This window comes from Malus domestica, chromosome 13, assembly GCF_042453785.1.
Source record: "Malus domestica chromosome 13, GDT2T_hap1".
Classification (NCBI taxonomy): Eukaryota; Viridiplantae; Streptophyta; class Magnoliopsida; order Rosales; family Rosaceae; genus Malus; species Malus domestica.
The window spans coordinates 24459340-24472305 of record NC_091673.1 but is presented as its reverse complement, the minus strand read 5'-3'; the positions used below and the strand labels follow the sequence as shown (position 1 = coordinate 24472305).

General features: G+C 39.9%; 1 protein-coding gene across 5 annotated transcripts; it reads right to left on the bottom strand.

Annotated features, from left to right (window-relative positions):
* Positions 1-449: 449 nt before the first annotated feature.
* Positions 450-12547, bottom strand: LOC103431583 (mannosyl-oligosaccharide 1,2-alpha-mannosidase MNS1-like). Of its 5 annotated transcripts, none has more exons than XR_011574677.1 (14): positions 12202-12533; positions 12001-12048; positions 11736-11888; positions 11492-11604; positions 11157-11222; positions 10841-11012; positions 5020-5109; positions 4705-4829; positions 3920-3985; positions 3581-3689; positions 3397-3495; positions 2089-2169; positions 1845-2028; positions 450-1131 (listed from the first exon to the last, which is right to left on the bottom strand). XR_011574677.1 is itself a non-coding variant. In XM_029091634.2 (14 exons), the coding sequence occupies exons 1-14, from the start codon at positions 12388-12390 to the stop codon at positions 889-891; spliced, it is 1725 nt and encodes a 574-aa protein (XP_028947467.2). In that variant the 5' UTR covers positions 12391-12547; the 3' UTR covers positions 450-888. The 5 variants fall into 5 exon arrangements, 4 of the variants coding, with proteins under 4 accessions (XP_028947467.2, XP_028947466.2, XP_028947468.2 ...); XM_029091634.2 differs by having other exon boundaries at positions 1845-2015; positions 12202-12547; XM_029091633.2 differs by having other exon boundaries at positions 1845-2015; positions 4705-4832; positions 12202-12531.
* Between the last annotated feature and the right edge of the window lie 419 nt (positions 12548-12966).

Here is a 12966-nt window from a genome sequence, read left to right as displayed (position 1 = left end):
CACTTCTTTGGTATTATAATCTGCTGATGATGAGACAATATCAACAATCAAACATAATGTTTGTTAACTCACACATCCATATACCCAAAAATTGATTACATAAATGCAAGTGGTTGATTATCAACTCAGTGCGTTCCGGGCTTAAACTCTTGCCCCTCCCGATAGTGTTTGCTGACACTTGATTCAGCATACAAAGTAATTAAGGAACTTTAACGAAAAGCACTTGGTACTGTTTACTTTAACGAAAAACCACATTTTTACACTAAAAAGTCAATCCTGGTACTATTCACTTTACCCTTTATTTTGTCCTTATCATTAAAACTCAAAGTTTTCAAGCACTTATCATTAGTTTTCCTAAGTAATTAACCGGATGTTTATTAGATGGCATCCTCATAAATTTCTGATCCTGAGATGTAGATATCTGCTACTACAGAAATGTTTGTACAAAATTCTAACAGAAATAGGACCGTCGATTCAAATTTTCTCCGAAGATACAATGCTTATGGCCAAAACAAGATCGTTTAAATGTAGGGTAGGAGGATACATTTAGGGTTTAGGGTTTTTATGGGAAAGAGATTCAAGGTTGAAATAACGTCATGTGCCTTGGCCATAGCACATTGTCAGCAGAGAAAAATACAGAGAATTTGAATCCATCCTAATATTTCCGATCTATTGTTACATACCAAGCAGCAACCGAAAGACGGTCCCCATCTGTTTCCAGCACAGCTATTTCAGCGTCACCTCACAATTGACTTGCTCGACTGCCTTCAGTATCAAGTTCATGCAACTAATGCTGTTGAATACCCAAACACGGTTGAATATGGCCGGGATGTTATATATGGTTGAAAGGGGGACCCTGAAGGACTTGAAGTTTATTAAGTATGGGAACTAAGTAGACCCTGACCGTCCTTTCCTGCCTTGGAATGTTTCAGGTAATCTGTCTTGTTCAGTTGTACTATCACTCTCTCCACTAGCATGTCGATCCTTGATCCTTAGAGGGTGTGCTTCTGTGTTGAATACCCATTCATCCAAAGAGATGAATGATGGAGGCGAGAATAGGAGATAGAGATACTTCAGCGTTTCTGCAAGGAAGAAGCTCTGCATCATATCGTCTTTCTCGCCTGTACTCACCTGAGAAAAATTGAATAAAATACTTGAGCCAAATATTGATGTATTCAAGTATTCAAACATATGCATATTAGGAGAGACTCCCAATTAAACAACTTGGCTACTCATTTTGGAACCACATCAAGATATATGCCACGGCCAACTGATTTAAAACCCTGTCGCAGCACTGTATTCGGTTGATAATTCAATCCTCCTGTAAACCCATAATATTTAACACCAAATAATAGCAAACTGTTCTTTGGAGAAGAAAAACAACGTGAATAACTAGTGATCTCTAAGCAGGTTCTTTGTTGACAGTTGAAAGAAAGATGATTACATTAAAGCAAGTCTTCAAGTGTGGAATGCTCTCAAATTCGAGCATGCAACCCAAAACTTCATACCTAACTTCAGAGTCTACTAAATAGCACCCACAGTGCACATATATACACTTACATGCCATGGGAGTGAACAGTAGCAAAGGGTTCAGGTTTACTTAAATGTAACCTTTCCTTTCTTCTCTTTTCCTTTAATTTGTTTCTGTATGAGCACAGTGGGGATGCAGTGGGAGGCAACTGAATAAAGTTTTCAAAACGAAAATAATGTTGTCACAAGATGATGAAAATGATTCATCACGTGAGTCATGACTCGAAGTGTGTGCATGTTTGCACTATTGTACCTACCTCAAAATTCAAAGAGAAAATAACGTAAAAAAAAAACATTTAATAACATGTTCTTACATCTTTCAGCCCACTGTATCCTGAATCTACTCTAGAGTTGTTTTCAAATGCTTGGAAAATATTCCAACCCCATTCTTGGTAAGTTTTGTTCCCAGTGAAACGCCATAGGTAAAACAGTGACTCAATTGTCTCTGGCCTCAAAATGCTCCACAATGTTCCAACAGTCATGTCCTGCATAAATTTTCTGATATCAAGTTATAATTATCTACGACATCAGTAGAGTAAAAGAATGGAAGTATAAAACCTGTCCAGCTGGGAAGAAATAGTTCTCTCCAGCCAATTTTGTAGGAGTTCTCTGGTAGAAGTTATAACATGTCCACGCAAGCTACATAAAAAATTAGTGATTCATGAGATTAGCTATTTCATATGTGATAAAATAATCGTTTGACATTTAATGATCCAAACTTGAAGTATAGGCTGAGAAGCTGCAAAACTCTGTTAGCTTATAATCTGAAAGCAGGTTGTCTAGTCTGGGTGGTTAATAGATAGTAGATAATGTAACTTCGGTGTTAAGTGTTTGACTTCATTCCGAAATGGAATCTTTTATTCTAATTCTCAGACAAAAGTACAACCAATTTCAGTAATGCTTGATGATCCGAATTCCAAGACATGATGATCCAAATTCCAAGACATAAGAGCGGAGTTTACCAAGGTATGATAATGATGCACACTTACTCTCCTGTTTATGCTGCCAATCTTCTAATCTCCAGTCCACTACTAGAGAACATTTTATCCCCAGCCCTGGGCTTCTATAGAAAAATCCCTCCCTAATCCATGAAAAAAGTTTCAGGTTGATTCTGCTATGTACACAGCCTATCATGGACTTCTTAGTATTAAACTAAATTACTGTTTTGTTTTGTATCTTATCATCTGATCCCAAACGAATACTGTTTTAAAAGAAACATTTCAACTTTAGTACTCAATTTAATCATTGTGCGAGTCTCAAATATAAGCTATACCTCTTACAATGTTTATGCAAGATAGAGCAAAAATTTATTCTATTAACCGATAAGAACAGTGGAGCACAAGAAAGAGCTTCGGTCTTTAGAACACTGCATTATAGTTTTTAATTCAAGATATTTTTGGTTTTTATTTTTTTATTTTTTTTGGGGGTGATAGGACAACAGCCATGATTAATCCCTCGGCATTTAAAAAATAAGAAAGGGTGCCTATACCTGCCTAGGCGCCCGCCTAGCCCGTCGAAAATGAACACTCATTATATGTTTGTTCCCCATGTATTCAATATGTTCTAGTATTTTATAATATGTATGTCATTCTATTTTGCAATTTATGAATTCCAATAAAATTATAATTTTTTATGTATAAGTAAACATTTATTTATATATTATATAATAAATTTAGATAAAAAGTAAAAAAAAAAAAAAAAAACCACCTAGGCCTAGACGCCTAGGCTCTAGGCCCCGCATAGACGCTAGGCCCCTGCCCGCCTAGCACCTTTTAGAACCTTGGGTGCTTCAAAACTTGCATGCATAACAGGCTACACTAAGCCTGCTCTAGCTAAACATGACATCAAATAATTTCCGGTGTATACCTCTTCAGCAAGGGATAAAAACTTTTCAGCTTCATCAGGGACATAGCCCGAAGATCCTAAAGCTAACATGCCAGGAGCAAAGCAAGCTAACTCATCCATCTGCATACACAAAGGCGACACATCCCTTCAATTTTTTTTCACAATGTATTTGGCAAACAATATAGTCTGATAATGAACACACTACCTTATCATACAGTGAGCTTCCAGTCTTCTCACATATATATGCAAATGAGGATGGCGTCGTCCTCCGAATCAAGCTTTTCAGACCTTTCATTGACGTCTCCCACATTTCTCTAATTCCAGTATTCATAGGCAAAGATTTTGTCACAACAAATATTCAACTAACTGCCTTAGATTACATTAACAAAGGCCATAACACATCATCATAAGAAATGAGGAGAGAGCAAAGGCAAAAGAGTGACATGGGTCACCATTACTAACGGGAAATGTTGATAACAGGGTGCTGAACTATGTCAATATAATTTATAAAATTACATCATACTGATGTTCTACAGCTTCTCACCTGTAGTTCTTTACTGCTTCAGTTTTGTTCCCTTGTATCCAAGCCTTAAGTAGATATTCATAAAAACTGCATCCAAAAAGACATTCTGCAAATCAATTGGTCAGCCATACATGTGGATATAACATTATCAACCCTCCTAAAGTTACCGGGTAAATATATTTTTTCAATTAATCAGATAAATAATGGGCTATTGGATTTCCTTTCAATACGTTGTACATTTCCACTAGTTTCAATATAATTTTTGTTTCTTATCCAAAAATAATAAACGTAGAAGAAGATCAGATATACAAGGCCAATATTATTTATTTAAAGAATTGTATTTTAAATTTCTAATCTACTAACAATTTGTAAACGAGAAACATGAAAAAATTCTAAAAGATCATGACATCTGAAACTGACAAAACCGTCATGGTGTTCTAATATGAAGCTTTTAGCAGACAAAATCCATACTGTGATTTCATATATTTCAGTAAGTAAAATTGTTCAAAATGAACGGTTTTCCTTCGCAACCCAAAACTTCCTTCAATAGCTCGTATTCAGGTTGCTAATAGAAATCTCTATCAATAATCATACAATTTCAAGTCATAAAGTAGAATACAAATAATAGTCCAAATTATTATATTTAATTCACAACATACAGTTTCAGGACTGCAGGTTGGGGAACTAAGCACTAGCTTGAACTAGAAACATAACTGTGATTGCCTTCCTTTAACATAATTTTAAGTCATACCTATCATCCATGGCACTAACCAAATACAGATTACAGTGATGTTTAAGTTTCATACCTATCACCCATGGCACCAAATGTAATTTTTGAGTATGAAGTTTCTCCAGTGAGAGGATTGATATATATGGGAAGCAATCCATCAGCGGGGAATATTTTATGAAGCTCTTTGATGACATATTCCACCTGCTATCAGCATGCAAACAATTCATAGAGAAAAGGAAGCAAAGATTTATGTCTTGGTCATTTACAATTTCTGTGCAGTCTAAAGAAATTAAACTGAGATGGGAATATTAACAATGATGCCATGGTATTGATAATTCTTTTCATCAGATAACTAATTTCTGAGCTACATTGTTAAAACATTAAAGAGCACCTTCTGCTGGTACTTGGGATCTTTCGTCCTTTGAGATAGAGCAATAAATTCAAGCTGCTCTGAACCAGCATCTGCCAGAATACTTTTTCCCTAGCAGGAAGAAGTATATAAATTCAAAGAAAGATAATTTATGATGGTGTAAATAGATACTTAACCGATTCCAATTCAATGCCTACTTCAACGTAGCAACATACACTGGTTGCAACCCTTTAACACAGACATCACAATCTACGTAATGCCAAGTGGAGATGTAGTAATTCAGAGATTACAGAAGTTCAGGAATTTTTCTCATAAAGAATTCTCTACTGTCCTATAAGTAAGAGAGCATGCTAGAACAACAACAACAACAACAACAACAACAAAGCCTTTTCCCACTAAGTGGGGTCGGCTATATGAATCCTAGAACGCCATTGCGCTCGGTTTTGTGTCATGTCCTCCGTTAGATCCAAGTACTCTAAGCCTTTTCTTAGAGTCTCTTCCAAAGTTTTCCTAGGTCTTCCTCTACCCCTTCGGCCCTGAACCTCTGTCCCGTAGTCACATCTTCGAACCGGAGCGTCAGTCGGCCTTCTTTGCACATGTCCAAATCACCGGAACCGATTTTCTCTCATCTTTCCTTCAATTTCGGCTACTCCTACTTTACCTCGGATATCCTCATTCTCAATCTTATCCTTTCTCGTGTGCCCACACATCCCACGAAGCATCCTCATCTCTGCTACACCCATTTTGTGTACGTGTTGATGTTTCCCCGCCCAACATTCTGTGCCATACAACATCGCTGGCCTTATTGCCGTCTTATAAAATTTTCCCTTGAGCTTCAGTGGCCTACGACGGTCACACAACAATGCTGGATGCACTCTTACACTTCATCCATCCAGCTCGTATTCTATGGTTGAGATCTCCATCTAATTCTCCGTTCTCTTGTAAGATAGATCCTAGGTAGCGAAAACGGTCGCTTTTTGTGATCTTCGCTAAATTGCTCCGGTCATTAGTATGGATAAGTATATAAATGGATAGAGATAGGAAAGCAAACACAAGATGTACGTGGTTCACCCAGATTGGCTACGTCCACGGAATAGAAGAGTTCTCATTAATTGTGAAGGGTTTACACAAGTACATAGGTTCAAGCTCTCCTTTAGTGAGTACAAGTGAATGATTTAGTACAAATGACATTAGAGTACAAATGACATTAGGAAATATTGTGGGAGAATGATCTCGTAATCACGAAACTTCTAAGTATCGGAGTGTGGTATCATCTTGACTTGCCTTATCTGTCTCATAGGTAGATGTGGCAGCTTCTCTGGAAGTACTCGTCCTCCATCCAGGGGTGGTATCTTTAACTGGTGGAGATGCACAAGGTAATGTATCAATTTCACTTGAAGCTTACTTGTAGTTTCAGGCTTGGTCAAGCGCGATACAAACCATGTAGTAGGAGTCCCCCAAGTCGCCGAGCTAGGGGATTTGCTGAAAGAGGTGACAGACAAGGTAAGCAATCAGAGCTCCGGCTGATTGTTCACCTTCTCCCCATCTTGCAGCAGCATGAAGGATAAAGAGAAGAAAAATGAGAAGAGATGATATGGGATACTTTTGCTTTTGAAGAAGTAACTTTCCACAGGCTTATTCTTGAACTGAGCTGGAGGGTTTTCTGGTTTCCTCCAGAGTATAAGGCCGACTGAAGAATTTGAGGGTCAAAACAAGTCCATCAAATCTAGAGTACGTTCGACCCTGCTGATATGGGATACTTTTGCTTTTGACAGAGTAATGGATGGATCGGCACGTGTGCTGTTACGCTTGTCTCCACATGCTTCCTTGTATCCTTCGCACTTGCCCTATCTGTTCCTCAAGCAGATGCGGTATCTTCCCTGGCAACATAAGATGTTGAAGATGAGTACTCGAGAGCAATGCCAGGTAAGTAATCAGGTAAGGGGTTCCAGGCTGTCAGTTCCTGGCTGGGAGCTTGATTTCCAGTGCTGACTGATTGCTCTCTTTCTCCTTGTCTTGCAGGTAAAAACAAGGCCAAAGGAAAAGACAGGGAAAAAGCATGATATGGGATACTCTTGCTTTTAACCCTGATGATATGAGATATTCTTGCTCTAGTATAGCTTGTTTGCAAAGGTATTATCGGGGGGAAAGAAAGCTGAATATTTCGAAAGGCTTCGTTGGGAGTGCCCTCTCAGATATGAGGAAGGGTTGAGCATTTTTGCAGGTCTGCCTGTCCGTTGGGGATGGAGGTCGACATATATAGGAGTCTCCCTAACAACAAGTAGTAATGCTATTCCTTTACCCTGCTTGGTCATAGCACGGTAGTGGGAGCTGCCAGCTTCACATGTTTTAACTCTGTCAGAGCACTTTGAAAAAGTGGTATGTGTTATCTGGCTCTCGAGATTCGGAGAACGATGCTTCTTCGATGTTTGAGAAAGCAATCATGGTGGGGGTCTGGCTCTCGAGATTCGGGGAGCAGTGTCTCTTCGATTTTTGAGAAAGTAATCATGTTGGGAGTCTGGCTCTCGAGATTCGGAAGGCGGTGCCTCTTCGATTTTGGAGTAAGCAATCTTGTTGGGAGTGTTTTCTCGGATGTGAGTAAAGGTTGGGCATGTTTGCTAGTCTACCTTGCCACGAAGCACGGAGGTTGACACACAGGGACTTTCCAATTATCCAGCAGTGGTACTGTTCCTTTACCCTTGTGGGTAATAATATGGTAGCTAGACCTTCAAAATTTATGTGTCTAAACTTTGTTAGTGCTGTTTCTTTGCTATTCTTTTACCTTTCTTGGTCAGAGCGATGTAGTGGGAGCTGCAAGCTTCACGTGCTCAACTTTGGCAGAGACTTTGACAAAGTTATCTGTGGTACCCATGAGCTATTGTTGCGTGTGGGAAGTGGGTGATTGAACAGTAAGATTCATGTGCTTTCTACTTCACCAGAAGTCTTCGACAGAATGCCCATAATTTCCGCAAAGCTAAGTGTGCGTGTGACAGGTGCTGACAAGGCTAGAAAAGAAGGTGCCTCTTCGATTTCTGAGATCGGCCCTCATGGTCTCTGAGCAGCCCAGCTTTTGAGAAAGCGAGCGCCTCTTCGATTGATTCGGAGAACGATGCCTCTTCGATTTTTGAGAAAGCGATCATGCTGGGGGTCTGGCTCTCGAGATTCGGGGAGCAGTGTTTCTTCGATTTTTGAGAAAGTAATCATGTTGGGAGTCTGGCTCTCGAGATTCGGAGGGCGGTGCCTCTTCGATTTTGGAGCAAGCAATCTTGTTGGGAGTTTTCTCGAATGTGAGTAAAGGTTGGGCATGTTTGCTAATCTACCTTGCCACGAAGCACAGAGGTTGACACACAGGGACTTTCCAATTATCCAGCAATGGTACTGTTCCTTTACCCTCTCTTCGATTTTTGAGAAAGTAGTCATGTTGGGAGTCTGGCTCTCGAGATTCGGAGGACGGTGCCTCTCCGATTTTGGAGCCAGCAATCTTATTGGGAGTGTTTTCTCGAATGTGAGTAAAGGTTGGGCATGTTTGCTAGTCTACCTTGCCACGAGGCACAGAGGTTGACACACAGGGACTTTCCAATTATCCAACAGTGGTACTGTTCCTTTACCCTTGTGGGTAATAATATGGTAGCTAGACCTTCAAAATTTATGGGTCTAAACTTTGTTAGTGCTGTTTCTTTGCTATTCTTTTACCCTTCTTGGTCAGAGCGATGTAGTGGGAGCTGCAAGCTTCACGTGCTCAACTTTGGCAGAGAACTTTGGCAAAGTTATCTGTGGTACCCATGAGCTATTGCTGCGTGTGGAAAGTGGGTGATTGGACAGTAAGATTCATGTGTTTTCTACTTCCCCAGAAGTCTTCGACAGAATACCCATAATTTCCGCAAAGCTGAGTGTGCGTGTGACAGGTGCTGACAAGGCTGGAAAAGTAGGTGCCTCTTCGATTTCTGAGATCGGCCCTCGTGGTCTCTGAGGAGCCCAGCTTTTGAGGAAGGGAGCGCCTCTTCGATTTCTGAGATCGGTTTTCGTGGTCTTTGAGCAGCCCAACTTTTGAGAAAGCAAACACCTCTTCGATTTATGAGATCAACCCTCGTGGTCTCTAAGCAGCCCAGCTTTTGAGAAAGCAAACGCCTCTTCGATTTCTGAGCAGGCGCCTCTTCGATGTCTGAAGCTCCGTCGAGTGCAGCTTTTTATAGGGGCTGGCATTAAGTTCCAAAGCACACTTGAATCTCCACCAGTAGAAACTCCATTCTTGCACTTCTAAGATCTTGATTTGTCCGACCTCTTCTCTCTTCAATACCTTTGAAAATGTCTGGCCCCTCCGACCGTCGTTTTGACTTGAACCTTGTTGAAGAGGCAGCCCCGCCTTCTCCAGACAACATATGGCGCCCATCCTTCGTCTCCCCTACTGGTCCTCTTACCGTTGGGGATTCCGTGATGAAGAATGATATGACCGCTGCGGTGGTGGCCAGGAACCTTCTCACTCCCAAAGATAACAGACTACTTTCCAAACGGTCTGATGAGTTAGCTGTTAAGGATTCACTGGCTCTCAGTGTTCAGTGTGCAGGTTCTGTGGCTAATATGGCCCAACGCCTATTTGCTCGAACCCGCCAAGTTGAATCATTGGCGGCCGAAGTGATGAGTCTCAAACAGGAGATTAGAGGGCTCAAGCATGAGAATAAACAGTTGCACCGGCTCGCACATGACTATGCTACAAACATGAAGAGGAAGCTTGACCAGATGAAGGAAACTGATGGTCAGGTTTTACTTGATCATCAGAGATTTGTGGGTTTGTTCCAAAGGCATTTATTGCCTTCGTCTTCTGGGGCTGTACCGCGTAATGAAGCTCTAAATGATCAACCTCTGATGCCTCCTCCTTCTAGGGTTCTGTCCAGTACTGAGGCTCCGAATGATCCCCCTCCGATGCCTTCTCTTTCTGGGGCTCTACCGACTGCTGAGACTTCTCCTAAGCAACCTTTGTGAAGGCTCCATCTTGTTTGTTTATTTTGACTCATGTATATGTACATATTTGTAGCTTATTAAGGGAATTTACACAGCATGTGTATAGTCATGAAACACTGGTTGAAACATGGCAAGTGCCTTCGCCCATGAGCGGTAGGTCTCGGGTTCGAGACTTGGGAGCAGCCTTTCCATAAATGGGGGTAAGGCTAGCCGACATTCACCTCTCCCAGACCCTGCGTAAAGCGGGAGCCTTGTGCACTGGGTACGACCTTACGACCTTTTACTAGCCCTTGTAACGAAGAAATGCAGATCAACTTAAAAATATACACTCTCACCCCTAGGAAGATGTACAGCAGATAGATCAAACGTGTAAAACATGTTTTTCATTATGAAGCATTAGACTGATTTCATATATGGAATAGTTTTTCACATTAGAACTTATAATAATAGTCTTTTTTTATTGACAGAAAGGTATTGCTGTGAAGTTTTACAGTTCTAACTTGTCTAACAATTCGTGATAAAAGGAGTAGATATCACAGGAGAACACAGCTCAACTATAAGCAGTCTAATTAACAAAGCACACAATCGTTGATACCCTCTATCAAATCAATTCATAGTTCAAACTCACAATAGAGTCCCCATTTAGCCTGGGAAGAGGCATGCACAATATACAAAGCTGAACTATTACTTGAGCATTCTTTAATCTTGTAAATTTATTCAGTTGTTAATAATCGAAACTACACTTTTAAGATAAATAAATATGAATAACTTGATGGTTTGACTTAAAAAAGTAAAAATGTCAAGAGGCAGAACAAAGCCAACGATGCTAGGGAAGAACAGTGTAAGAATACCCATGATAAACAAAAAGAAGCATGGAACTCACCCCTGTCCACTGAGGGTTCTTGGCATCCCCATACATCAAGTTTATTATGTTATAGGGGATTCCTGAAGGTGTATTCCATGCAGGAAGCAACCTATCTGCAATATCTCTTGCCTTTTCAAGGAAAATGTCATCATGAGAGAGATCGTACGCACTAAGAAGTCCGCCTATAACTCTATAATCAACAAAAGTAGCCACAATAAGAGTCAGTCACTGGAGATGACAAGGAGAAATGGATGTGAAATATTCAGGAATTTGTGAGAAAAGAAATAAGTAACATGGTAATTATGAAAAACACAATTAAACCTTCTAATGCAACCTTATGGTTGTCTCAAAAACACTAGCCTCATAATTCTTGTTGAAATTCAATGAGTTTGCAACCCACCTGCAATTATTTAAGATCAACAGTATTAGTCATCTCAAAGCAAACCTAATCCATAAAGCAGAGCCTTAACCAAAATAACTGATAAAATATTACTGCTAAGACTAGTTGAGAAAAAAGTAACCCGTCAAGAAAACCGTTTGAAATTACAATTGCGTTTTCACAATCTAAATGTGTATTTTTACAGTTATATATTTATGTTACATGTCAGGCATGCACATGGAGAAACTACAATCTATGGCGAAAAAAAAGTAAAACCGTTAGAAACTCACTCTCTAGCTCTTTGGAATTGCTGGTCAAGACCCATTATATACAATGTATCAAGAGAATCCACTAGAGTTGCACCAAGACCGCCAAAACTATCAACGGAATTTCTTGTCTGTGGCTGTTTAGAATGAGTGCTAAGTTGTTAGAGTTGCAGTATTGCAGTATTCTAATCCACTAATAAGCAAAGCACAAGGGACCTGCAGAATACGCTAGTAAATGTGGTACATGAAGCATTACTATTAAGCATACCTTGAGTTCATCATGACCCCATGCATACATCTCGTAATAAGTCCAGGCATGAATCATAGCATCTTTAACCGCCTTTCTCCGTTCGAAATTGAGAGGATCATCGTCTTCCTCAACAATGCTCCAACCTCTTAAATGCTTCTTCACACTCTCTAGCTGCGATTTTCAATTTTCAACCAAAGTACGACCCTCAAAAATCACAATGCCGAATTCGAATCAATTCTACGACACTCTTTAACTTCTAGAAGCTATTACAACTGCTCTTTACCTGATTCTTTAAAGTTTTGAGTTCCTTATTCAACCTCGACACCGCTACCTATCCAAATAAAAACCCCAGAAATCACACATTTTCCATTTTTCACAAAATTACTCGTTAATTCGATTCAAATGGATGCATATTGCTGCCTGCATTGTAGTAAATAAAATGATTCCGAAAATAAATTAAAAAGTTAGTAAATGAAAAAAGAACCTGGTGGTCTCCGGTGAGGGATTGGAGGGCAGAGAGCAGCCATGTGAGGGCGACGAAGGAGAGGACGATGAGTGGCAACAGCTGCGACCTCTTCAGGTGATACAGCGGGTGAAGATATCTCCACCATCTCCGCCACAACGATTGCGACGGCAGTGATGAGGAAGAAGAAGATGATGATTTCTTTCGCATTTTTATTTAATTTTTTAAATAAATAAGAAAAAAAGAAAAGAAAAGAAAAAAGAGAGAGAGAGTGAGATTTGAGGGAGAAATGAAGGGGGGAGTTTGGTTGGTTGCCAAACTGGGAAAGGAAAGGAAAGGAAAGGAAAGGAAAGGTCGTCGGTTGGATTTTGAAGTGGGAAAAATGGTTGTTGCCGTAGTGAGTGGGACTAGGGATGGACAAATACCCATTGGTTATGGGTAATCGCGGTTACCCGTTCATTTAAATTAAACGGTTACGGTTATGGGTAACCGTTTAGATAAATAAACGGTTATGAGTATAATCGTTTAGCCGTGAAATTTAAATGGGCGGTTATGGGTATTAACCACGGTTATAAACGGGTAACCGTTTATCCATTTATTTTATATATGTAAAACTAACACAAACCATATTCTCGATCCAATAATACTTAGCACCCAATAAATTAGCAAGGAATTCATCGGTCATTCTCTCAATAACACTACTACAGGAATGATGATTCTCATCATCAAGGAATTCGCCAAATTAATTTAAATTCATTGCGGGTAACCGTGAAATTGACGGAAATG